Source organism: Salvia splendens, chromosome 10, assembly GCF_004379255.2.
Source record: "Salvia splendens isolate huo1 chromosome 10, SspV2, whole genome shotgun sequence".
Classification (NCBI taxonomy): Eukaryota; Viridiplantae; Streptophyta; class Magnoliopsida; order Lamiales; family Lamiaceae; genus Salvia; species Salvia splendens.
This window is the reverse complement of record NC_056041.1, coordinates 17,628,078-17,651,225: the sequence shown is the minus strand read 5'-3', so window position 1 is coordinate 17,651,225 and position 23,148 is coordinate 17,628,078. Positions and strand designations below refer to the sequence as shown.

The 23,148-nt window shown below is 37.6% G+C and overlaps 4 protein-coding genes and 1 long non-coding RNA gene across 10 annotated transcripts; 3 read left to right on the top strand and 2 right to left on the bottom strand.

Annotated features, from left to right (window-relative positions):
• The first annotated feature begins 2,644 nt into the window (after window positions 1-2,644).
• On the top strand, window positions 2,645-3,658 carry LOC121750401 (calmodulin-like protein 3). The gene has a single exon (XM_042144931.1). It carries the CDS (start codon window positions 2,742-2,744, stop codon window positions 3,366-3,368), a length of 627 nt encoding a protein of 208 aa, XP_042000865.1. The 5' UTR covers window positions 2,645-2,741; the 3' UTR covers window positions 3,369-3,658.
• A 2,236-nt stretch (window positions 3,659-5,894) lies between these two features.
• LOC121750170 lies at window positions 5,895-9,646 on the top strand. Its single transcript, XR_006039823.1, has 3 exons — window positions 5,895-6,526; window positions 7,483-7,578; window positions 9,447-9,646. It is a non-coding gene; the product is annotated as an uncharacterized LOC121750170 (long non-coding RNA).
• Window positions 9,647-11,649: 2,003 nt separating this feature from the next.
• LOC121753295 lies at window positions 11,650-16,056 on the bottom strand. Its single transcript, XM_042148549.1, has 5 exons — window positions 15,629-16,056; window positions 13,803-13,938; window positions 12,717-12,904; window positions 12,335-12,508; window positions 11,650-11,940 (listed from the first exon to the last, which is right to left on the bottom strand). The coding sequence occupies exons 1-5, from the start codon at window positions 15,824-15,826 to the stop codon at window positions 11,854-11,856; spliced, it is 783 nt and encodes a 260-aa protein (XP_042004483.1). The 5' UTR covers window positions 15,827-16,056; the 3' UTR covers window positions 11,650-11,853.
• Window positions 16,057-16,175: 119 nt separating this feature from the next.
• On the top strand, window positions 16,176-17,688 carry LOC121753293 (putative pre-16S rRNA nuclease). 5 transcript variants are annotated; one of them, XM_042148548.1, is made up of 7 exons: window positions 16,176-16,545; window positions 16,649-16,708; window positions 16,787-16,899; window positions 16,987-17,055; window positions 17,133-17,184; window positions 17,262-17,401; window positions 17,509-17,688. In XM_042148548.1, exons 1-6 carry the CDS (start codon window positions 16,285-16,287, stop codon window positions 17,397-17,399), a joined length of 693 nt encoding a protein of 230 aa, XP_042004482.1. In that variant the 5' UTR covers window positions 16,176-16,284; the 3' UTR covers window positions 17,400-17,401; window positions 17,509-17,688. The 5 variants fall into 5 exon arrangements, with proteins under 5 accessions (XP_042004482.1, XP_042004481.1, XP_042004480.1 ...); XM_042148547.1 differs by having other exon boundaries at window positions 17,133-17,193; XM_042148546.1 differs by having other exon boundaries at window positions 16,787-17,055; window positions 17,265-17,401.
• A 185-nt stretch (window positions 17,689-17,873) lies between these two features.
• Window positions 17,874-22,372, bottom strand: LOC121752117 (putative clathrin assembly protein At5g35200). 2 transcript variants are annotated; one of them, XM_042147019.1, is made up of 16 exons: window positions 22,215-22,372; window positions 21,411-21,523; window positions 21,259-21,328; window positions 21,058-21,155; window positions 20,694-20,835; window positions 20,504-20,604; window positions 20,260-20,343; window positions 20,096-20,146; window positions 19,945-20,010; window positions 19,801-19,866; window positions 19,629-19,709; window positions 19,459-19,536; window positions 19,233-19,385; window positions 19,052-19,127; window positions 18,509-18,618; window positions 17,874-18,420 (listed from the first exon to the last, which is right to left on the bottom strand). In XM_042147019.1, exons 2-16 carry the CDS (start codon window positions 21,507-21,509, stop codon window positions 18,073-18,075), a joined length of 1,623 nt encoding a protein of 540 aa, XP_042002953.1. In that variant the 5' UTR covers window positions 21,510-21,523; window positions 22,215-22,372; the 3' UTR covers window positions 17,874-18,072. The 2 variants fall into 2 exon arrangements, with proteins under 2 accessions (XP_042002953.1, XP_042002954.1); XM_042147020.1 differs by having other exon boundaries at window positions 21,411-21,514; window positions 22,215-22,329.
• Window positions 22,373-23,148: the final 776 nt, after the last annotated feature.

Here is a 23,148-nt window from a genome sequence, read left to right as displayed (position 1 = left end):
CAGTTTAAGAACAAAATTATCTTTCAAAATATGAATCTACATAAAGAGTTTGAAAAACACACTTATTTCGAGATTAAGTTCGTGGAACAAAATGTGGTGTCCAAAGTTTCCTTTTTGCAAATGTATGATGATTTACTTTTTGGTTTGTTCGTTTCGTTTGAAGTATGTATTTTTCTTTTATTATCTGTTGGTCTATGTGTATTGACAATAGATAGCTGTTATTGTAATTTGTTGTTAGTTGTGAATTTATCTGCTTCCCATGTTTTAGAATATTTGATCACCGTTTTATAGTTGAATATTTTTGTTTATCAAAATAAAAGCAAATGCTTAAGCATGACATGCATGGTTTCACACATGCAAATTTTTGTTTTGGGAAATAAAACAAATACATTGAAATTTATGTGAGATCCCAATTAACTATTAATAAGTTATATCCACACAATCCTTTATGTGATTTAGGGTATCCACTATGAGACTGCCGCGCCTATAGCCCCGGCGGGGGCGATCCCGGGGCTATCTATAGTGGGGAGCACGTCCGCCCGAGGCGGACGGTCATCTGGCCTCTTCGGGGCGAGGACGCGCCGGTCTGGGGCGGACGCGGCGAATAGGCGCGCCGGCTATAGTGGGGCGGTGCCCGGCGCTCCGGTCCATATGCGAAAATATTTTTTTTAATTCAATTTAATTCACCTATAAATACACCTCATTCCATTCATTATTTTCACACTATTCCAACTCTTCATCACTCAAACTTTCTCACTAGAATTTGTGGACTGAAATGGACAATTTGTGGAATGGCGCGTGGAATTCTCTGATTCAAGAGGTGCAACACCAAGCCGCCCAGGAGGATGCGGCGCGCTTGGCGGAGGAGGCGGAGGCCGCGATCTCTCGTGCGATTACTCATCGGCGGACCATCCAACGAGACCACCTCGGTGCGCACCAGCGTCTAACGGCTGATTACTTTGTGGATAATCCAACGAGACCATCCAATGAATATTTGATCCAACGTTTTACTGATATGCGCAGGACCACAGCACATACCATACTCCAGGCCGATGTGATTGAAGAAGTTTGGGCACGTAGGGGAGGCGGCGCAGTGTGAACACCTTTGTGATTTGCACTAGATTAAATTTTCGTTGTATAATTTTGCATGTACTTTAATACGACGAAAATTTAGTGTTTAATTTTAATTTCTTCACGTATAGCCGTTTTCTTCTAATTGCGTATAGTCCGATAGATTTAATTATAATTGAATTAAACATAAATGAAAAAAAAAGATTGGGACTATTGGAAGTGTCCACCATAATGGCAGAAACAAATTTTTGAAGCCGTGGACAAAAAAGGGGACGGGGCTATTTAGGTGTTCTCGTGGACACTCTTACTAATTACAATCGCGCGTGTTCCAATTTTGGCTGTTTAAATGATCTCTAATTATTGGCCTATGCCCGAAACAAGCAACTTGTTTTGATAATTGAATAAGAATATTTCCAATATTAATTAAGAGATTTAAATATTCATTATATTTTCATGTTTCTTCAACCATTGTCTAGAGTCTATGAAATATTCAAAAAGTGGCATTCCATTTTATGTTTCGAAGACAATGTCAATCTGAATTAAATACTTTTGTATGGGGAATTTTCATTTGACCTCAACTGAATAAAAAAGTATAGACTTGTCAAGTCTTCCAAGACTTATTAATTACGAGTCAATGAAAGGGGGAGTCTATTCTAAAATGAGTACTATTTTTTTTTTTAAATTATGGTGCGAGTTAGTACATCTTACATATTAATTACGTTTTAAATATATTTGTTATATTTAAAACGTACACACACTGATATTGAGAGACGCAACATAAAAATTTTACTACTTTAATATATATGCGGATGCGTATACGCATGTGGTTATGGTATCACATATGTCAACGTAATTTTGGAAGACATTAATGTGACAAAAATAATTCCAATTTGCAACAATGTGAATTACTACAATTGATATGCGTTAGTGAGAGTTGTGAGTTTGTCTTTGTGATGAAATAAAACCGCATATGGAAAAGACCGACTTACCCCTCAGGGACAATGGGAATCTCCCAATGTTAACGTTTATTCGAATAGAATCTTGATATATGAAGAAACTGTCGCGATATGTGTGATTTGGCATCAAGGGTTAAAGAAAATGAGGTAAGACATTAGGCCATCCATAATATTATTAATTAATGGGCTCACTCCATCTTTTACCTCTCATCCCTAAATTCTCACAATCAAAGTATAATATCATCAATTTCTCTATTTATATGTCGAGTATTTTTAATTCGTTCGTATATCACATAATTTGTAATTATGTACTTATATATATTATGCTTTTGTGTGGACTTGAGGGCAGCATCTGCCTCCGACTGGAAACCATGCCATGCTTAAGCATGTGGATGTGAGTGAGTCCACACAAATTCTTGAGGGCACATCCACATTTGTAACCGCTCGATTAAAAATCCAATCTAATTATAAATTAAAGAAGAGCAAGTTCCACTAATTAAGTAGTGTCATTAAATCACCCCTTCCATCAAAACTATTTTTTTACAGTTATGACAGTTTCACGCGGTTTGTGGGATCTACAAACTCTTCCATCATATTTATTAGCCCTTTCAATTTTCCTTCCACTCCAACCCCCCATTTTCTCTCTCTCCTAAATTGGTGTTGCTATTACATCAATTCTGAGAAAGAAAACAACAACAAACAAAAGAAACACAAATGATTGCAGTGGTGCTCTACTTTCTCCTCTTCCTCCTCGGCCTCCTCTACACCCTCCTCTCCCCCACCAAGAACCTCCTCTCTCCATGGCTCAATTCACTCAAAGATCCCCCCGCCTCCCCTCCTCCTCCTCCTCCGGCGCCGATCGGAGGGCTGAGAGGCGTGTTCGCGACGTTCGACAAGAACAAGGACGGATTCATCACGAAGCAGGAGCTGAGGGAGTCTCTCCACAACATGGGGATTTTGGCGGGAGAGAAGGACGTAGAGGACATGGTGGACAAGGTGGATTTCAACGGCGACGGCCTCATCGACTTCGATGAATTCTGCAAGCTCTACGAGTCCATGGATGGCAGCGGAGGTGGAGAATCAGCGGCGGCGGAGGGAGGGGATGGGGATGGGGATTTGAGAGATGCGTTTGATGTGTTCGATGGGAACAAAGACGGGCGGATCACGGTGGAGGAATTGGGGATGGTTCTGTCCTCCTTGGGATTCAGTGAGGGGAGCAAGATTGAGGACTGCAAGGAGATGATCAGAAAGGTGGATGTTGATGGAGATGGGATGGTTGATTTTGAGGAGTTCAAGAAGATGATGAGGCACGGCCTTGGAAGGACTTTTTTACCGATTTGAATTCTTGTTTTACTCCAATTCAACTGCTACTACTGATTTTCCATCAATATAGGTAGTATCTAACTCTTGATCATTATCATCATCTGTCAAAGTTGATTAGTGACACTCTTGAATCTTGATTAGTGTGTTTGGATTGTTAATTGGGTGTACAGATGGCTTAACATGTGGGGTTTGGGAGATCCTCTGACTCTTGTTAGATCTGATACTAGTTTATTATTGTTGAAACGAGGATACATATGTTTACTTTACTTATGATATGGAGCTATGTTAATAATTTGTTATGGAATCAATCGGAGGGTTGAGATTATCAAGATTTGATCTCTGCAATGGTGTGCTAATAAATTTGCTATAACCAAGGTACAGTACCTCTTAATGTCACTAAGCTAGTTATAAATAAAATTGAATGGATAACATGAAAAAATAAACTTGAAAACCCGACAGTTTTATGCAAGATCGCTAGTTATCTACCGAAATTTCCGGATTTTAGTCCCTGCCCCAACCATTGGATAAACCATTGTTTATTATAGGGATGTCAATCGGGCCGGCCCATCGGGTTTCGAGCCAACCCTACTCGGGTTGCGGGTCAATCGGGTGCGGGCTAACCGGGTTGTGATTTCTTTCGGGTTATAAAAGTTCGACCCTAACCCTAAAAGCTCGGGTTTCGGGCTAGCCCAGTGAATTAATCGGGTTTCTACCGATAAGATTAAGATGCGAACAATCCAATAAATCATGATGAAAATTAGTTATATTTATAAAATATAAAATATTTAGTTACGATAAATTTGAGACAAATATGATCAAATACTAATATTTGAGATATTTTGTGAAATTTTAATGTATGATTTAGAAATTTAAATATTTTTTAGTGAGTTTAATTTATTTATTAATTATAATATTAATAAAAATTCAATATATAATTTGTATATTTAATATAAAAGTGAAAGCTATTTTTTTAGTTATCTATATCATAAAATTAGTCAATGAAGCGTCGAAATAGGAGTAAAAAAAATAGAATAATAGAAATTTTATCGGATTTTCGGGTCTGACCCTAACGGGTTGCTGGTTAATCGAGTGCGGCTTATCGGGTATTAATTTTACCGGGCTAGAATTTTTGGCCCTAACCCTGTAAATTTACCGGGCTATTCGGGCTAGCCCACAGGTTGCGGGCTATCCTGACATCCCTAGTTTATTACTTTATCCCACTCAATACAAATAGACTAATTGGAGTAGTACAAGTTTTAATGCATTATTAGTAAAGTAAAAGAGAATGAGAAAAAGTAATTGAAATAATATAATAATAAATAACAGGGCACATTAATAATATAGTATTCCATTCGTCTCCTAATATGTGTCCCACTCAGATTTTAAGAGAAGTAATAGAAAGTGAGTCAAAAAAATTAGTGAAATGCGAGTCTTACTTTTAGTTATTAGTTATATATAATAAAATGTAAGTGAGATTGAGTTAGTAGAATGCGGGATTCACTACCAAAAGTGATAAAAATAAAGTGTTATAATTAAGATGAGATAGACTAAAAAAATTAGAATACATAATAGAAACGAATGGAGTAAAAGTGATTTTTTTATCCAATTCAGGTTGAAATTTAGTGATCGAGATGAACCAAATCAAAGCTCAATTCTTCTTGAGTTGTAGTATTAGATTTCCGGGTTGTATTTCTTCTTTAGTTTTATAGCTTTGATCATTATTCTGTTAGCTCGTGATCATATCAACATCAGTAACAACGACCAAGGAGGGTTGTGCCACAATCATGGGATAATACTTGACTGAACACCTCAAGAACAATCGCACTCAAAAATTGTTGGCAGAGTTAGCTTCTAATTTTTGTTTCATTTTATCTTTTCTATCAAAAGTCTAGGAGAATATTTGTTTGGAAAATTTTTGCAAGACATTTTAAAGTGATGTTATTTAGATACCCTTGTGCAATTACACTAAAGATTGAGACTTCAGATGTTTTAGCTAAAACGCTAAGAGCATCCGCAATGGTGGACTTCGCAGCGGAATTCCCACGAATTTGCCAGAATTCCGTGGCGGACGTCCGCCATTAGGCACGAATGGCGCGGATACGGAATTCAGCTGAGGACGTGGCAGGTCCGGGGCCTTCCGCGGAATTCCGCGCGGAATTCCGCAGGGACGTCCGCCATTGCATCGACTCCCGCGGAATTACGCGCGGAATACCAATTTTTTTTTTGTAATGTCTATATATACTGCTCGATGAATTTCACTTCATTCACACCACTTGTTTTAACAAGTTTCTCTGTCTTTAAATTTCTTTATATAATAGTAATGGCTGGTAGTGGTAGTGGCCATCACGAAGACCCTATGGCTCGGATTTGGGCACATGTGCGGGAGGCCGCAGCGAGAGAGGAACAAGCGGTTGGCGCCGGCGGTGCCTCGACCCATCCATCGTCGCACTATAGTATCCCGCGACCATCTCGCTGCCCATCGTCGGTTGTACGATGACTACTTTGCTCCGGAGCCACGGTTTGGGGAGAACCTATTCCTGTAACATCCCGAATTATAGGCACCAATAAAAGGTTTGGATATGTGGTGAGGAATAGTAGTTAAGTTAAACCGTAAGGTATAAATTTGATACGAAATGCCGATTAGTCAATTTTCGGCAATTTCTTTTGTCCGTGTAAAATCATAAATCGAAGCTAAGGGGTAATAATTTTATAAATTACAAATTATGGCCTAGAATAATTGTTGATAATGTGAGGAATTGTTTTGGGCCATTTGAAGGTAATTAAAAAAAATTTCTATCGCCGATAATTTCAGTTTTTAACGAAAACGATCGGCGAAACTTTTGAAGATATAGACAGGAATAATTTTGCCTTAAACTAGAATTTAAATGCTAAATGATGATATAAAGAGTTCCTAAATGTGATATCATATGATAGGGCAATAAAATGTTACAAGATAATTAATTTATTTAAAAACTAACTAAATAATTAAATAATGATTAGAATTCTCTAGAGAATTCTTTTGTCTATCATCAACTCCAAACCCCCCCTCATTTCAGCCACAAGCACGTCCTCCCCCTCTCCATGGAAGACCAAAAGCTTAAGCTTTTTAATTTCCAAATATTTGTCATTTAATCGGTAAATCGATCGGGTAATCTTGTATCCGCCAGCAAATCGAGGTAGCCCTTTCTTCCTATTCTATTTTTATACCTTGAACTTGAGTATATGTTGATGTTGAAGGGCTGAAATTTCATTCACTCGGGGGTAGGAAAACTAACCGATTAAATTTCGATATATTGACGTTTACGCGATCATAGGCCTTCATTTGTCGTTGTTTGATATTTGAATTAGAAGTTTGATTACATGGATGTGAATTTGGATGAATATTGAACAGGGGGGAGCTGAATTGATGATATTTGATGTGGAATGGTTGGGTTTGAGATAAAAGCTTGAGAAGAATCAAACTCTCTAATCTGCCGCCTCCTAGTTTGAATTATTAAGCATTTTAAGAAAGGTTAAAACTTTTGTTTAACAATTTTAAAAATAACTATATTTAGTCTTGAGGTCCCCTGAATTTTATGGAGAATTTAGGAGTTCAGTTACTGCATGTATAAATTGTTAAGACAATACCGCCGGAAACTGTCAAAATTGTGGTAAACTGCCATATTTTAGTATGTTCTATCCGAATTATTCAGGGCATTTAAGGTCAATGAAAACTTGATTTCATAATTTCTAAATTAACTATAAGGTGTCTCGTTGTTCTCTGAATTTTGTGACTAATTAAAGAGTACAAATACTATTTATAAAAATTGTGTAGAAAATGTTGCCAGAAACTGTTCGATTTTGTTAGTCTCTGGTAAAAGGAGAATATCTCTCAAACCATTAGAAATTTTTGAATGAATCTTGTTGGATTATAAACTATACTTCTTTGGGCATTTAAAAATATTAGGTCAAGCCTCTAAATCCTTCCGAATGAATATAGAATTTTTATGACGAATCAGTCCAGTGCAGTTGTATAGTTAGATGATTTAAGTTAATATAGCAAATTAATTTATTTAGATGATTTAATGATGAAAACATGATCATGGGTAAATATGAGTTATTAATTGGTACGCTATTTATATTATGCATAAAGCGAAGGAGCATATAGTGCGTTTTGATCACAAAGGAGTGGATTTAGAGGGTAGAGAAGTATCAAGGTGAAATAGGCTTATGTTCATAAGCCTGCGAGGTAGCGTATCCTCTCTATGGTTTTCGATTCTTTAGGTTGAGATGATGTGTGCTATAATGTGATTATATGTGAGATGTTTAAATAATGTGCTTAAATATGCTTATAATTTAATATGTGGATTATTATGATTCTTATTAATTTTAATATGAATGATCTGTGGAAAAAAAATGGTACGAATATGAATAAAGACAATGGATATGATATGCAATGAAGTGTAATAAATTATGAAGATCTGAATAATGTGAAATATGTCTGAATAGATTATGAAAAAAAATATCTGAATATATATGAAAAAGAGTGTCTGTGAATTCGATAAGAATGATTATCTGAAGTGATATTTGGAAATGGAATAAATGTGAAAAAGAGATTTGAAAGAAGAATATGAAATAAAACGTCCTGTTTGCTTGGTCATATGTGTTGGGTACAATTGGCATGCCATAGGACAGCAGCGCTGCATTATCTGTGATCACTCGTCTTCTGGATAACCGAAGCGAGGATCGTCTGTTATCTGATGGGCCCCTATCTGATCTGTCTGATCTGCACCCTAATGGGTGGTCTAATTATCTGTCCGCACCCTCATGGGTGGTCTGATTATATGTCTGCACCCTCATGGGTGGTCTGATTATCTGTCTGCACCCTATGGGTGGTCTGTGCGGAGTCCTCTCGAGGACAAAATCCGCGTCTGCATCTGATTCTGTTTCTGATCTGGTCCGTGTACCCTGCCTGAAACCAAGTAGATATTGGGGCTATAAGATAAAATAATATCTGATGATTTCTGAATAAAGGATCTGTAATCTGTAATCTGTGATATATGATAATATAAGATAAAATAATATCTGATGATTTCTGAATAAATGATCTGTAAGCTGTAATCTGTGATATATGATAATATAAGATAAAATAATATCTGATGATTTCTGAATAAATGATCTGTAATCTGTAATATGTGATATATGATAATATAAGATAAAATAATATCTGATGATTTCTGAATAAATGATCTGTAAGCTGTAATCTGTGATATATGATAATATAAGATAAAATAATATCTGATGATTTCTGAATAAATGATCTGTAATCTGTAATATGAGATATATGATAATATAAGATAAAATAATATCTGATGATTTCTGAATAAATGATCTGTAATATATGATAAGATAAGAAAAAATTAATATCTGATGACTTGTGAATAAAGGATCTGTAATATGTGATATGTGATATGTGATTTGTGAAATATGATATATGATATGATTGTTGATCAGTCCTCACGGAGGAAATGATATTTTATGTTGAACGGTCCCCGCTCGGGGTAATTAACACGGAAGAATAGTATACGAAAATAAATGGTAAAATGAGAAAAATGTGATACGAAATGATATATGATGATATGCGAAATCTGGAGAAACCAAAGCTATAAGATACAATGAAAATGTTGTAGTATAGAAATAAATATATGAATATGTTATCAAGAGACCATAAGAGAAATATGACGAGGATGATATGATGAATATATATGGGTATATGAACAGGTATGCTTTGGTGTGAAAATTCTGAGAATTTGGAATATATATATTGTAATAATAAGTCAAGATAATAAGGAAATGGCATTAAGAATGAAATCTCTGAAGAGACATGAGTAAGAATATATGGAAAAGTTGTATGACGATAATACAAATAAGTTTGATATAATGTGATTGTAAGTAATTTTGGAAATCTGTGAAATTGAAATGAAAACAAGCAAAAGATTAAAAAGGAAATAATATAGTTATTATAGTTACTATTGTCTTAGCTGAGAGGGTTGGATTCTGTAGTTTGGATATTGCTACTGGGCTTTCGAGCTCACTCCCCCTCTTTCCCCCCTGCAGGTTAGAGTCGACATTATGTCAGTGGTGTTGCGCAGCTTTGCATCTTTGGCGAGTCACTGGTGGTCAACTTGGTTTAGTAGTCGTGGCATGTTATGTAATAGTTTAATCTTTAACCTTCCGCTGGATAAATGTTAAGTTTTTAAATGTAATAGATTTTAATTATGCTTTTAAGCTAAAAAGAAAAAGGAAAAATTTCAGCACGGGTTTTCGATACTGAAACGTGACATCACTTATTCGGTGGGTTACCTACCGGGTAAGGGGTGTTACAATTCCGGCGACGGTTTAGGATGCATCGGCCGCTGTTTATGCGTATCGTTGGCGCTTTGGAGTGTCGATACGAGTAGTTCAAGGTGCGGGAGGATGCAACAGTTAAACCCGGCCACATGCCGATCCAGAAGTGCACTGCAGGCAGTTGGTGTACGGAGGTGCGGCGGACATGTTCGACGAGTACCTCCACATCGGCGAGTCGACAGCCCGCGATTGCCTGAAGTATTTTTGTCAGGGCGTGAGGGAGATATTCAGGGATAGATATCTTCGGAAGCCTACTCCCGAAGATTGTCAGGCTCTGCTAGATATGCACGGGTCTCAGCACGACTTCCCGGGGATGCTGGGCAGTATAGATTGTATGCACTGGGAATGGAAGAACTGCCCCGCTGCCTGGAAATGGCTGTACACTACCGGTTTCAAGGCCAAGAATCCTACGATGATCCTTGAAGCGGTAACTGACTACCGGTTGTGGATTTGACATGCCTATTTTGGAGTAGCCGGGGCGAACAACGACATCAACGTCCTCCAGTCGTCGCCCCTTTTCAACGAACAGTGCATGGGCGTCGGTCCGGCCATCGACTTCGTCGCCAACGGCAACCAGCACAACATGGGCTATTATTTGGTGGATGGAATATACCCGATGTGGCCCGTCTTTGTGAAGACAATCAGATGCCCAACGGATGAGAAGAAGGTATACTTTGCGCAACGTCAGGAGGCAGCGCGCAAGGATGTGGAGCGGGCATTTGGTGTGCTCCAAGCTCAATGGGCGGTAGTGAAGGGTCCGTCACGGCTGTGGTACGTTGACAGCATCGCCGACATCATGTACGCATGTATTATCATGCACAACATGATCATCGAAGATGAAGGCCCAGCACTGACCGATTGGGCCAATGATGATGCTGACGCTGCGGGTCCAAGCCACGGCGTGGCCACGAGCAATGTACGCATGGGGATACCTCATGACGACGTCGAGCGAGTCCGTGCATTTGCGACATGCGCCAAAAACAAGCTCACGTTCGACTCCAGAACGATATTATCGAAGAAGTGTGGCAGCGTAGGGTCGTCGTTGATGTAGTTTTTAATTATTGAAATGTATTTTTTTTAAAAATTTGGTGAAATGTTCTTTTCTTTTTTTAATGGATTTTTTTCCCTATTTGTGTCGGAATTTTAATTCCGTAACTTGTTTACTTCCGAAAATTGGTTAATTTGTGTATTTGTGATTTTTTTTTAATGTGGGAATTCCGTCGGAAATTCCGCAGGGGAATTCCGCCACTGTGCAGTGAGAAGTCCTTATGACGTGGCAGAGCAGTGGGAAGTCCTTATGACGTGACAGTGGGAATTCCGCGGGGAAGAGCGCCGGGACATCCGCACCACTGCGGATGCCCTAAAATGATAGGACAAACCTGAAAATTGGTACACACCGAAATAAATTAAATACTTATACTACCATTATCTGCAAGAATTATGTCGCAGAAATATTAGGTCAAGTATCCAATTCAGAGGAAAGATTGATAATTAATGAATTTCATGCGAAACCCCCAATTAGGTAAATAGTAGATCAACCAAAAAGAAAAATCAGCATCATGAAAAGACAGAGAAAAAGAAAATGCACCCAGAAAAGAAAAGGCAATAGGAATATAATATAAGCTGTTTGAGTAAAAAGAAGGCAAGCTGCAGCTGCGAATATCATAACGTGTTACAAGAGGCATCCAAACCCTGTAGCTTCGATACAAAGATAAATTCTCCAAAGAGAAACGCATAAAACCAGAATGGAAGCAAATCGACAAGAGATCATGCTAACATCAATCAAAAGAGAATATTCAAGCTCGATGTATGTCGCTGTAATATTGAAGATGCTATATTAAAAGTAACGACGATTATAAGGGCATATGCACCGCCCATATCACGCTTAGGGGGAGGTGTGGAGGGGAAGAGAGAAATCCAAACGGAGCCATAATGTATAACAGCAATCGTTAATTCGTTCGGCATCACAAACCAGCTAATATTATAATGTGGTCTCACTCATACAAATTACGCATACCAGCTAGGGCCAGGAATCTAGGCTAGATCCAGGAATCTAGGCTAGATCCTGTATTATTGATTCTACTATAGCACACGCAATACACACTGGGATGAATAACTAAAACACATCCGGGTGAAAACGTCCAGGGAGTGAACCACTTTGTTGGGCCTGCTTGAGATGCATTGTAAGAGCATAGTTGTTTACCTAGAGAAAAAATATGAATGAATCATATACTGGACCTACTCTCTGTAAAAATATATATTCAAATATGATAACCCAATCTGAAAATTCAGATAAGGTAATGCCTAAAATCATCGCATTTTTTCTAGATTCTTTCATCAGCATGTTTTTGGGGTCTGGCATGAGCTGGTATTGAAGTATAAAACCTTTTGTTGAGGAAATAGTTCCCAGTATATTGGAATACTGTACATTTAAGGTGGATGGTCTCAACCTCTTAGTTATGTTTTGTGTATTTGAAAGGAATATTTTGTTCATTTGCATTGAGCCTGATGATCAGAGCAAGGACGAAAATAAAATAGTTTCGCTAGCCAACTAAACTATCGACAAGTTTATGCATGTTTTACACTGTAAAACTGACCTCGAGAGTCCGTAGTTGCTCCTGGTATTGAGACACTAGCTGCTTCAGCTGATGCAACTCATGGCCCGTTTCCTCGAATTCCTTCTGTCGTTCATGTTGTATAGAAACTGCTCGCTTCAAAATAGTATTTTCCTGTATGAGTGCCTCTAGTTGCTGCTTCAGCACTATGTTCTCCTACAAAGCATTACAAAAGTGTAAATGCAATTAGAAAAGTTACCAAGCATAGAATCAACTTCCATTTTAATTGATGACTGATACTCATTTCGACGAGCTAGCATAAACAATAATTTACTCACAAGAGAGAGGCAGACTTTAGGAAATTGAATATCAATTGAATCTGTGTTATATTCCATAGGAGGTAGGCATTGATTAAACGACTCACCTTCTGGAAGCTTTTAGCTGCCTCTGCATTAGCATTCGCACAAATTGACTTCTCTAATGCCTCAAGTGCTTGGGACAAACGTGCTTTAGCATCCTCTACACTGGCTGCAGTCAAGACTTCTCTAACCAAAAGCTCCACCCACTCCGCTCCATCTACAGGAAGATTGTTTACACCAGGTGGTTCCTCTCCTGAAGCAGGGCCCCCATTATTCACCACCGTACATGAATAATGAAATAAAGTTATTCATGATAAAAGTACTCATTTGGGCAGACACAAAGCACATAACAGAATGGATATAAATGGTGTCCAAGTTTAGTAAAAGAATAAGGTGCTTTTGTTTGATATGAAGGATGAGAAAATCAAATACTATGTCGTACGACAGGTGGATAACTAAACAAAGAAACATGCGTTTTAGAATCATTCAGTCACCCAGCAAAAGAACTAAAATATAAACACGGTTAAGATGTCAGAAGTCATAGGCAAAAGTCCAGTGTTTCTGTTCACTTGGGACAGGGCCACAAGGAGATATCCAGGAGGACTCCAATAGAACAAGCTTCGGGAGTCAGCTCGAACAATAAGGGAATAAAGCAGAACTAGAATAATTAAAATGAGGTGGGCTATGCCAAGAACATGTGCCTCCATGTCGTACAGAAATTTGGAAATGGCAGCAGAACATAATGGATATGCAGAGAACCAATGACGATTCACATAGTAGGCCTGGAGCCTACACATCTTCAGAAATTTAACATTTACTTATTGTTATATATCATTGAATTTACAAGTATTAGGGCATAAAACATATACTTAGAAACATACTACCTCCGTCCTTTAAAAATAAAAACTTTTGAAATGACACATGTTTTAATGCACAATTGGTAAAGTAAGAGAGAGATAAAAAGAAAAAATTATTGAAGTATTGTTAGTGGAGAATGAGTCACACCTCATTAGAGAGAATTTTTTTTTCTTAGAATAGAAAGTGCATGATTTCAAAGAAAGGAACAAAATGAAAATAGTAGCTAATTTTCAAGGATGGAGGTAGTATGAAGCATGGGTTACCAAACAATGCACTAAAATTGAGAAAAACACCTTTAGCCAAAAACTGATTGTCAATATCCTGGGTAAGATCTGATGAACTTGCGACAACACTCAGTTGAAGATCATTTAATCTCTTGATAGCTAGATCCAAATCATCACCACACTCTTCCAGGGCATTTTCCAGAAACTAGAAGCCAAAATCATTCATAATGAGTTAATAAGTTTAACATTTTAAGCACAAGAAATAAGAATAACGTATATCAGATTGTCGCTAAACAGTACTTCCATTCTAGAGTTAAATCAGAACTTGATGACACATATGACATATCCATTCACAAAGAACGAAGAGCAATTTTCATACCATACTTTGATATTTGTTAAAAGTAAATATACTATGATTCAACTGATCATGTAATGGGTGTTATGCAAAGCAATTGGGTATATAAAACGAGAAAGCATAATGATGGATAACATAAGGAAAGTGCCCTGTCAGCACTGGAAAATTATCGAAATCCAGAAGATGACAAAATCCAATTAATAAGAGAAGGCATCATAATTAATAGATTATGAGATCCACATTCTTTCGTCCACTCTTAAGGGAGAAATAAAATGCGAAGTATAGCACTTGCGGTAATATGATGAGAAATGCAGCAGTGTGGCATTCATCACTTCCTGTGTAATGGAATCAAATTTCCCTTATAAGTAACTACATGGCAAATAATGGTTGCAATTTGAAGACTAACATACAAAATTTTGTCTCACTTGCGCAACAAGATCTCTCAAGTAGCTACCATAACCACGTCACAGAAATATGGACAATCTTAACATGTACTTGTGCACCAACTTAATCATATTCTTGATTCTGCTATGTATCACTATGAAAATACCCACAAGATATAAAACTACAACTATCAAACATATAACCACAAACAGGAAGTACCAACTTAACAATTGAACATGCTCAACAGATTCTCACTTATAAAACTACTAAACCTGATCGTTTCTCAAGAATTATAAGGCAGAACAGGGCCTGTCGACCAAAAATCAAGAACCCACTTCAGAAAGTAAGAAGGGGTAAAAATGGGTATGAGCACTATTGTGACTTGAGAAAAAACTAGAAACTTGAATACTAGACTACTAGTATACTACCCCTCATACAAATTCCTAACTGAGTTGCTAATATTATGCATGCTTTCACTCTTTTTCCTTGTTCGATTCAAACCTGGTAAGAGTAACGAATGTGATTAGTTTCACAACCAGTTGAAATCAAAATATAACCTTTAAGCTGACCAGTTCAAAATTTTCACAAAACTGTGGTGTGGAGAATAGCATAGCAATGTAGGTCAACAAGAATGCAACATGAAATATTTCATGAGAACATATCCACTATTTATTAGCCTTAAAAATCACAATCTAACCATGAAAAGAGATTGAAAGGTATAACAATCACAATCTTATCATGAAAAGAGAATGAACGGTACAAGGCCAAGCAATTCAATGATAGTAGTAAAGTGTCTCAAACATGAAATTTACAAAACTCAACATTACCAGGTAAAATGATCAGATAAATTCACCTGTCACTAGTCACTACCTACATTGCACATTTTCAATTCCAGCGATTACAAATTATGAACAACAATACAGACTCACATCAGCCTAAATAACATTTCCTTTTTCAATAACTAAAGCAATAAAATCCCACAAAATAAATAAAAATTCCTATAAATTGCAACAAGAGTGCTAATTTAAGATCCAACCAGGAACAAATTTCACCACCATTTCCTCCCAATCAAATAGCTGGAAAACACACGTGCGAGAACCATAAAATCTCAAATGCAGAGTGACATCAAATTAAGAAGAAATTGAAAAACAATAACCTGTTTGTCCATATCAGGAAAGAGGGCGACAAGATGATCGATCGCAGAAGTGGAGGAGGTATAAGCAGCAGCCCTCGGCGGAGAAAAAGTACGGCCGGGCGACGACGACGATGAGCAGCGGATCCTTTTAGTAACAGGCGGCGACGACGGAGATTCCTCAAAGATGTTCGATCTCTTTCCGCACACTACGGCAGACATGTTTCGCTACCAGAAACAAAATACTCTCTCTCTCTCTCTCTACTATCTCTCCACCACCACTTTTCTCATGCAGATTCAGCAAATTATTTCTACACAAGCTAAGAATAAAATCTCCAGAAAAGGAATCAGATCAGTTCAATCGAGATTATCTCATTCCAAAACCTTCTATCAAAACCATACTCAAAAAGCTTTACTAAATTGGGAAATTTACTGTTTTGTATTGCTAGAATTGAATAAATTAATGCTGTATACTTTCTATGCACCATATACCATACAGAAATGGATTAAAAAAAGTGTGCAGACACATTATTATAAATTTATATAAAATGACGTGATTACGTCATTAACTTCATCCATTCATCGAAAGCGCGCTAATTCAAGTAGCGATTTATAAACCAAATTCGCGCTCTTATCTGCCAGCCCTTTGGCATGGAGGGAATAACAAAATTGAACCATCCATGGCGATTCAATTCGTCGCTCTAAAACCCCTAAACCCTCTTCTCCCTCCTCAATGCAAAATTTCAATTTCTCAGCGCAGACGATCGCAATTATCGGTGTCCGCGGCAGAATCAGTAGCGTGGGAGGAGCAAATTCCCCCAAACGCCGTTCGCCGGAAGCGCGATCCATCGTGGCGCGGCGGCTTTAGCCTAGGGGTAGATTTAGGGCTGTTGCGGACGGGCGTTGCTATTAGCAAAGGCTTCACAGTTCGCCCCTTAACGGTAATGCCGCGAGTGTTAGTAATAGAAATATGCACAAACTTCGATTCCAAACTGGTAAATTGCAGATGTTAGTCTTACAAATGTGTTGTGGTGGTGTGATTAGGTACTTGAATTACGAGGGCGGAAGCTCGAGCTCAGGCTTCTTGATCTTGCTGAAAAGCAGGTTTGTGCTATAATGTGAGATTGCAAAAGCTAATATCAGCTTCGTATTGATTGATTGAGTATTGTGTGATCACAATAGGAAGTGGATGAATTCATCATTGGGCTTCCGAAGAGCAGCGATGGGAAGGAAACAGAGCAGTCGAATAAAGTTCGTAGCGTGGCCGGAAGGTTTGCAGTCCGAGCCGCAGAGAGGTGCATCAAGATTCTTGCGTGGCTGAGTAAATGCATAGATAAGAAAAGCTTAATTAATGGAGGTTTAAATTTAATGAGGAGGTGCAGGGGTTGGAGAGTCTACCTTCAGGATGAGCACGGGACCTCTTCGGAGGCGCTGGAGCATATGATAGCCAAGTTATGATCTCCTCCAAGCTCCATTTCCTCTCACTTTTTAAGCTTTGTTATATTAGTGATGATGATGTTGATTGCAGAGGGGTGAGTAAATCTGCGCGGGATGGAAAACTTGATGCTTATGCAGCTATGGTGAGTGAGGTTGGTGAATGGTTATGATGATGATGATGGTAGAGTGTAAAAATGATGGGGGTAAGCGGGTTTTGCAGAAGGTGCTTGAGAGATATTTTTCAGAAGAGGGGAATGGGATTGAGGTTGTTGTGCCAAAGCAGCTAGAGCTTCAGAACAAGCTCAGGGAAGGTCCCCCTAAAGATGTAGACTTTTACTCACCCACCACCAACACTTAGTAGTGAGTTGCATTAATCTTCCCTTGTTTTTTTACTTTGAAAAGCTTGATTCTTGCAAAATCAACCTCATGCTTTCTTACTCCTTTGAGATGTTTGATTTCCTGAGCAGGATGGAAAAAGAATTGCCCTTTATAATGCCAAGGCGCGGATAAGCTGCCACGTGGAGGATTGTCTTGGCGCGGAAAGAGCAAAAATGGAGTATTCTTCTTTTCGTAATTCTTGAATGAAAAATCACATTTTTAAACAACTTTACTTTTATAGAATTCTCAAGTACAACCATTTTTGGAAACAGTAAGCGTCTCAGTTTATTTATCCAAGAGCAATGGTATATATAATTTGAGGAGAAGATATCATCCATCGCAAGATTTATTACGTGACCAAATTTCGATTCATTCATCAATTAAAAAAACAGAGAAAAATAATAAACGGTCCAAAAAAAAAACATCAACCACCCCAGCCAACATGGTATACAAATTTTGACAAAGAATACAAAAAGATTATATTACTTGATTATTCAAAAATGAATTTTGATCTAATCTACTTCATTCGCACAACATATGATACAAACAACCATATCTATCTCCGATGCAATACATAAAATAATAATAAATCAAGAGAGCTAACCATCTTAAAATCCTAGTATTTCCAACAATTGAATTTAATGAATTTTCGCTCAAATGAGGCCAGAATAAGGATTGTAGGCTTGCACGGGCATACCAGCTCCGTACGGGTGGGGCTGAACACCAGTCATGTATGGATTCATTGGTTGCTGTGGGGCCATCATCATCATCGGCTGCTGCTGCTGCGGCTGGAACATGAACATATTCGGCTGGTTCGACATCTGTACGTTTGGTGGAGCAGCCACTGCGTTGGACGCGTAGAATGGGTCGTGTCCCATCATGGAGTTCCCCATTGGGCCTTGCTCCCACGGGTTGTAGCTCGTGACCTGGTGATTGTGGTTGCTTTGTCTGATTGCGTCGTCGTATAGACTGTCCAGTGTGAGCATGTCCAGCCCTCCAGCCTTTGGAAATAAAGGGTCCGTTTGGTCAGTGAAGGACGCTTTTGACTGTGGATGGAAAACTCATTGTGACGGGAGCGGAGAAACGTACCAGTTTGCTCGTTGCAGCAGCGGTCTCATTGGAGCTTGGAGCTGTGACAAGCGCTAGCTCCCAGCCGGTGGCTCCATTTGAGAGGTTTGGTCCGGTTGAGGCCGGTTGTTCTGCAACACACGTATTGGTAAGGAAGCAAGGAGTTACAAAGACGACGTTTTGTTACTATATATCAACCTTATCCAAAAACTAAAGGCGAGTCGAGGTGAAGTCCCATTGCAGAAAGGATTTAATGCTTAAAATTTACGAACATTGACCTAATTTCAGCTTTTTGAAATGTTTTACTATAAAGTATAGTAACAATGACTCCACTCTGCTCAAAACATTCAATGCGTTTCGAATAAATCTGCTCAAAACCAAATCAGATCAAAGTTCGAGACTCTTTTAGCAGGTAAGCATTGCAAAAAGTTGCAACTTTGTGTTTATAGTTGCAAGGTTGTAATAATCGCCCTAGTTGTATTATTCCCGCAATTAACATTTCTTTAACTAGTTAAAGAAAAGCCTAAGCTGGACACCGTTAAACTCAAGTCAAGGAAAACTTACCAGTAGTAACAATGGCCAAAGCCAGAGAATTTTTCTCATCCAGCTCAGTTGCAGCAGGGGTGGGCTCGTTCAGGCCCTATGCACAATGACAAACACAGTCACTCGCTTGAATGTTGGAAATAATAAGATGGCAAAGCTAAATGAATCAGTAGTTCCATGCATTGAGTATATGAATAATCACCAGCAAATCAGGCGGTTGTTCAGGAACTGCAGTCTCCACTTTAACAGGCTCTGGTTCAGGTTCAGCTGGAGGTGGCGTCTGAAGATACTCTTCTTTTACCTCTGAAATCGTTTTGTACTCAATAGCCAAGACTGCCTTAGGCTTATCGTCACCCTGTTTAATTCGAACATATTTAATACTCCATATAGAAATTCCTATATATAAATCGGAGAATTTAGATCAGTACCAGATCTTTGCGGGCTGTGGAAGCACGTGGTGCTTCTCGAACATACTCTTCCATAGCTTGCAGAAATGATGCTGGTGGCTTTACCATTCATCACCATAATAAACAACGTGAGAAACATATCCAAAGCTAGAAGTGATATAGTTGGCAAAAAACAGTATTTGGAGGCAAACCTGTTCGATCTTGATAAATCGCTCTCCACGCCCAACATCAAGATTTTTACATATTTCATAGAATTCCGACAATCTCTCAGCCTAGAAAAGTTGCATTGCAACAAAATCAGTTAATTTGGGAAGAAGCTTTGCTTTGTCAATCCGGCATGAAATAACTACTTGAAGGCTGTACCTGATTTCCAGCTCTTTGATATATATCCAAAGATTTAAGAGCATCGTGTTTTTGCATCTCGAAGAACTGTTGGAAAAAAGTCGTAAGTTTGATGCCACCAAAGCCAGTGATATTTAGAGTAGTAAGACGCTGTTTTAGTTATACCTTGTCGACCAAATTAGCAGTACCATCGCTTATCGCGGTGTACATTTTAATGCTTTCAGAAGCAACCTACGAGGGGGAGAAAAAAAGGTACAGGATTATGGACAGTACGAACGAGCCATTTTATCTGTAGCAGATTAAAACCGGAACTCACCATGGAAAGTGCTAATTGAATGATGAAATTATGAAGAGCTGCTCCTTGGGGCTGCATTTTGAAAATGTCGCACTTCAAGTTACTATGTAAGGGAGAAGCTAAACGAGGACATTACTATTTTACAGACGATCTACCATCATTGAACTGATTAACTATAGATCTACCTGACAGCCAATCACACGGTGAAGAAGTTGCTGTAGTGCCGGTAAATGTTCGAGTAGATCTGGAGTGTCAACGTCTTTCGTTCTCTGCAATTTGATGAAATATATAAAAAAGGTAGACGAAATTTATCCATGTAACAAAGTTCTGTATTCCACGATATATTGTTTTATCAGTCTATGAAAGAAGAAAAATAAATTTTTGGAGAGAAAAAGTTAATGTAAATCGATGTTCGCAAGAGAAACCCACCGGACGGTCAGTTTCTATGTCATATTTCAACACTCGATAACATTCCATCCTCTCCTCCAAAAATAGTGCATAGCAGCGTACCCATGCAGAATAATCCCAAGCTGCTCAAAAGAACAAAATGCAATATATTAATGATAAGTTTGTTTCCTTAATATATTTTGCCAATATTCAAAAGCAAATTAATCCATACCATTAGGGCTGGAATCATCCTTGAAGTGGGCTAAGTTAAGCATATGACCTCTGCTCCTACCATAATTAATGATTTCTTCTTGGAATGTTGGGTCTACCTCTCTCAACGCACGATGTATAACAATTAGAGTCTTCAAGGCAACCTATGCAGTTCGACAAAAGAGATATACATATATCAGAATCTGGCAGTTCATTTCTTTTAACAAGACAAGCATCATAGTGACATAGTGCTTTCATGAAGTAAACAGCATCAATAATACCAAGATCTATATTTAACGCATCAAAATCCTAATAATTGAAGCATCTATTACAACTATCCATGAAACCATTATCATGCAATGCTCAACATGGCCATAATCACATACCGCCCAGTTATGAGTTTTTGCCAATCTTCTTGCAAGAGCATGTATACAATAGGCAACATCAGCTCGAGGCCTGGTGGCCGATACAGCAGCAAAGACAGCTGGAAGTTAGATTGAAGATACAGTTAAAGATGTTTCCTTCAAAATTGGACTCCGTTAGAACACAATGAATAAAAGTACATTAAATATTTTGTGAATAACAACCTTGAATATGCCTCTCTTTTGCAGGGCGTTCAACATGGTTCGTTGCCTTAACAATAGCAATGTCCAACTCCTGTGAAACAAGAATGAAATAAAAAAGTCAGCAATTAGACTAGAATTTGAGTTTTGATCACGTAATAGGACCTAAATACTACCTTGTAGTCACTGTTTATTTTCGCCAAGCTAACAGTCGTGGTGTCCTTGAGAGCACCAAGGGTTTTTCTTATACTGCTCTGTGTACCGCCACGTGACATTGTGTCTGCAAATTCTACAAACATAGATCCAATGAACTAATAGAACTTACTTCATTAAGTATATCTCAATTTTCAATTATTTATACCATAAATGAACTTATAAGAAAAGCTCATACTACCAAATCCACAATCATGCACATTTAAAACGGCAAACATCTCCAGATAATAAATCATGAAAGGTTCAAACAATAATGAAATATGAAGTAAAATGTTCCCACATCATTTCCTCAACAAAATGGACTAAAAAAATCCAGCTACACTTCATTCAATCTACAAATAAACCCTAATCAAACTCAAAATCCAAATTTCAATTACCATAACCGAAGCTTGCTGATATTTACTCATAAATGCTTTCACGCATTGCGATTAAATCACAACCAAAATTCCATCACCATAAACATCGCATAATACTCGAAACAGTGAAACACACATATATAAAACTGAAAATTCAAAAATAGCAAAAATATCACCTCATATGCCAAGTAAAAAAAAAGGAGAATCAGAATTAACAAAGCATTTCTCCACAAAACAAGAGATAATAAACCATAATCCGCATGAATTAAACACTTAAAACAACAAATCAGCAACAAACACTGATTCAAAGAAGGAAAGGATCCAAAACAAGAGCAGATTTCTTCACAAACACTTAGCCTTTTCAGCTCAAATCCTTCACAGCTAGGAATGGAAAAAAGACAAGGAAAATACCTCAATCAAGAGATGGCAATACAGAGATCAGGAGCCGAAAATGTTCTGGCTTTTAACTTGGAATTGAGAGAGAGAGAGAGATGGTCCTTTTATTTGTTTGTTGTCTCTGGAAAAAGAATAGTCTGCAAAAAAGACTTCCATGAATCTTTTCTGGTTGGCCGTCGGCATCATTATTTTTTCTTTTTTTTTAATTGCAATTTGCAAACACCAATTATTCTGTACCTGTATCGCACTGTCAATCGCTATTTTGTTTATTATAAATAATTTTATTGGGTTATATTGTAATTTGAATATTAAATCAATCGTTTTCTGCCACTAATATTAGTAAAAGTATTTCTTGGACTTCACTTTTAAGATATTACTTATACATATTCTGGACCTGCTTTTCTGATTTTTTTACTTTTTTTATAAGAATTTCAGAGCTATAGTTAAGGAATCAACGACAAGATAAGCAATTAATTAATAATTATTTTTTTTGAGAGAATGGTCATTTGTGAAAATTTATTTCTCATTTACTAAAATCCTCCATCTAATTATATTTGTATCATATGCCCACATCAGTTTTTTACCAAAATTAAAACTTATACTCAAAGAGTGCAAAAATTGTTTTTGAATAATGGTGTTTGCATGAAAACTTATTTGTAGCTCAGAGTTTTAATGGAGTAGTATTTTCTTTTGATTGGGCAATTTTTCCAATATATAAATGTCTATCTCATATTTTATTAAAAATCATGTTTTATCCAATATTGGAGTACATTCTTAGTAAACGAAATGAGTATAAAATTATGTGATTATGGTGATTCTGACTTCTACATGTCACCTAAAATTATCGAAATAAGATGAAAATGTATATTTTGCATATATGATGTATTTTTATACCGCGCAAATAAATCTATAGCTTCATGAATATATTTTACATAAACTATGTTAATAA

Excerpts from the sequence above, each read along its gene's own strand:
- LOC121750401 (XM_042144931.1), top strand. The coding sequence starts at position 2,742 with ATGATTGCAGTGGTGCTCTACTTTCTCCTCTTCCTCCTCGGCCTCCTC.
- LOC121753293 (XM_042148544.1), top strand. The coding sequence starts at position 16,285 with ATGGCGATTCAATTCGTCGCTCTAAAACCCCTAAACCCTCTTCTCCCT. Across the intron at positions 16,546-16,648 it reads TCACAGTTCGCCCCTTAACG|GTACTTGAATTACGAGGGCG; the intron begins GTAATGCCGCGA and ends TGGTGTGATTAG. Across the intron at positions 17,194-17,261 it reads ATGCAGCTATGGTGAGTGAG|AAGGTGCTTGAGAGATATTT; the intron begins GTTGGTGAATGG and ends CGGGTTTTGCAG.
- LOC121752117 (XM_042147019.1), bottom strand. The coding sequence starts at position 21,509 with ATGTCACGTGGCGGTACACAGAGCAGTATAAGAAAAACCCTTGGTGCT. Across the intron at positions 21,156-21,258 it reads AAAAGAGAGGCATATTCAAG|CTGTCTTTGCTGCTGTATCG; the intron begins GTTGTTATTCAC and ends TCTAACTTCCAG. Across the intron at positions 18,421-18,508 it reads CTGCTGCAACGAGCAAACTG|GCTGGAGGGCTGGACATGCT; the intron begins GTACGTTTCTCC and ends TTATTTCCAAAG.
- LOC121753295 (XM_042148549.1), bottom strand. The coding sequence starts at position 15,826 with ATGTCTGCCGTAGTGTGCGGAAAGAGATCGAACATCTTTGAGGAATCT. Across the intron at positions 12,905-13,802 it reads CAATCAGTTTTTGGCTAAAG|GAGAGGAACCACCTGGTGTA; the intron begins GTGTTTTTCTCA and ends GCCCTGCTTCAG. Across the intron at positions 11,941-12,334 it reads AGCAACTACGGACTCTCGAG|GTAAACAACTATGCTCTTAC; the intron begins GTCAGTTTTACA and ends TTTTTTCTCTAG.